The 724-nt window shown below is 61.0% G+C and overlaps 1 protein-coding gene across 1 annotated transcript; it reads left to right on the top strand.

The window, feature by feature from the left end:
* Positions 1 to 468, top strand: Tco025E_08413 (uncharacterized protein; the record flags this gene model as incomplete). The annotated part of the gene is made up of 1 exon (XM_029375263.1): positions 1 to 468. A coding segment is annotated over one exon (468 nt), but the record flags the coding sequence as incomplete, so codon positions are not given.
* Between the last annotated feature and the right edge of the window lie 256 nt (positions 469 to 724).

Genomic DNA, 724 nt, shown 5'->3' with positions numbered 1-724 from the left:
TCAATCCAACGGACAATCCACTGGGCGCGTCAGGCGGTTGTGAGTACCCAACCTCCAGTCAAACCGCGGCTGAAGCGCAGCCTGGACCCCAACCGCAGGAACAAGAGCAAACAGCCGGTCCACGGGCAGCAACACGATCGTCGCCACAACGGCTGCCAGCACCTCAAGCCCCTGTCAAAACTGCGCACGAGGGCAATCCATCAGGCGTCAGTCGGTCGGTGCCTGGAGAACCCACTGCTCCTGCAGGGCTGCCGGGCACTGTGGCTGGTCTCACCGGAAGTCAGGAACAATCGGCAGAAGGTCCTCAAAAAACACCAACACCGTCGGTTGGCACTGCGGCTTCGTCAACACAGACGGCAGGGGAGAGGGCAGCAGATGCACACGGAGGTACACAAACATCTTCAACCCCCCAAGGCCGATCTGGCACGCCCAACGCCGCCGCTCCCGCCAGCGACAATGATGGAATAACCACAACGACGGCGACCACCAACAGTCCGAGTGATGGGAGCGGCGCGAAAAGCAACGCGGACGGCAGTGCCACCAACAGCAACACCACTCAGAAAGCCGTGACAAATGCTGCGGATCGCAGTGCCACCAACGCTCTGTTTGTGCGTGCTTCTCCGCTGTTGCTCCTCACGGCTGTCCTTGCCTGCGCTGCTGGGCAGTGGTGAGGGGCAAAAGATACACACCCACACACCCTGGCAGGGACGACGCGTAAGATTTG

The sequence above is a fragment of the Trypanosoma conorhini genome (genome assembly GCF_003719485.1).
Source record: "Trypanosoma conorhini strain 025E chromosome Unknown Tco_14.4_contig_00774, whole genome shotgun sequence".
NCBI classification, from domain to species: domain Eukaryota; phylum Euglenozoa; class Kinetoplastea; order Trypanosomatida; family Trypanosomatidae; genus Trypanosoma; species Trypanosoma conorhini.
Note: the sequence above shows the minus strand (reverse complement) of the source record. Positions and strands in the feature narration are given on the sequence as shown.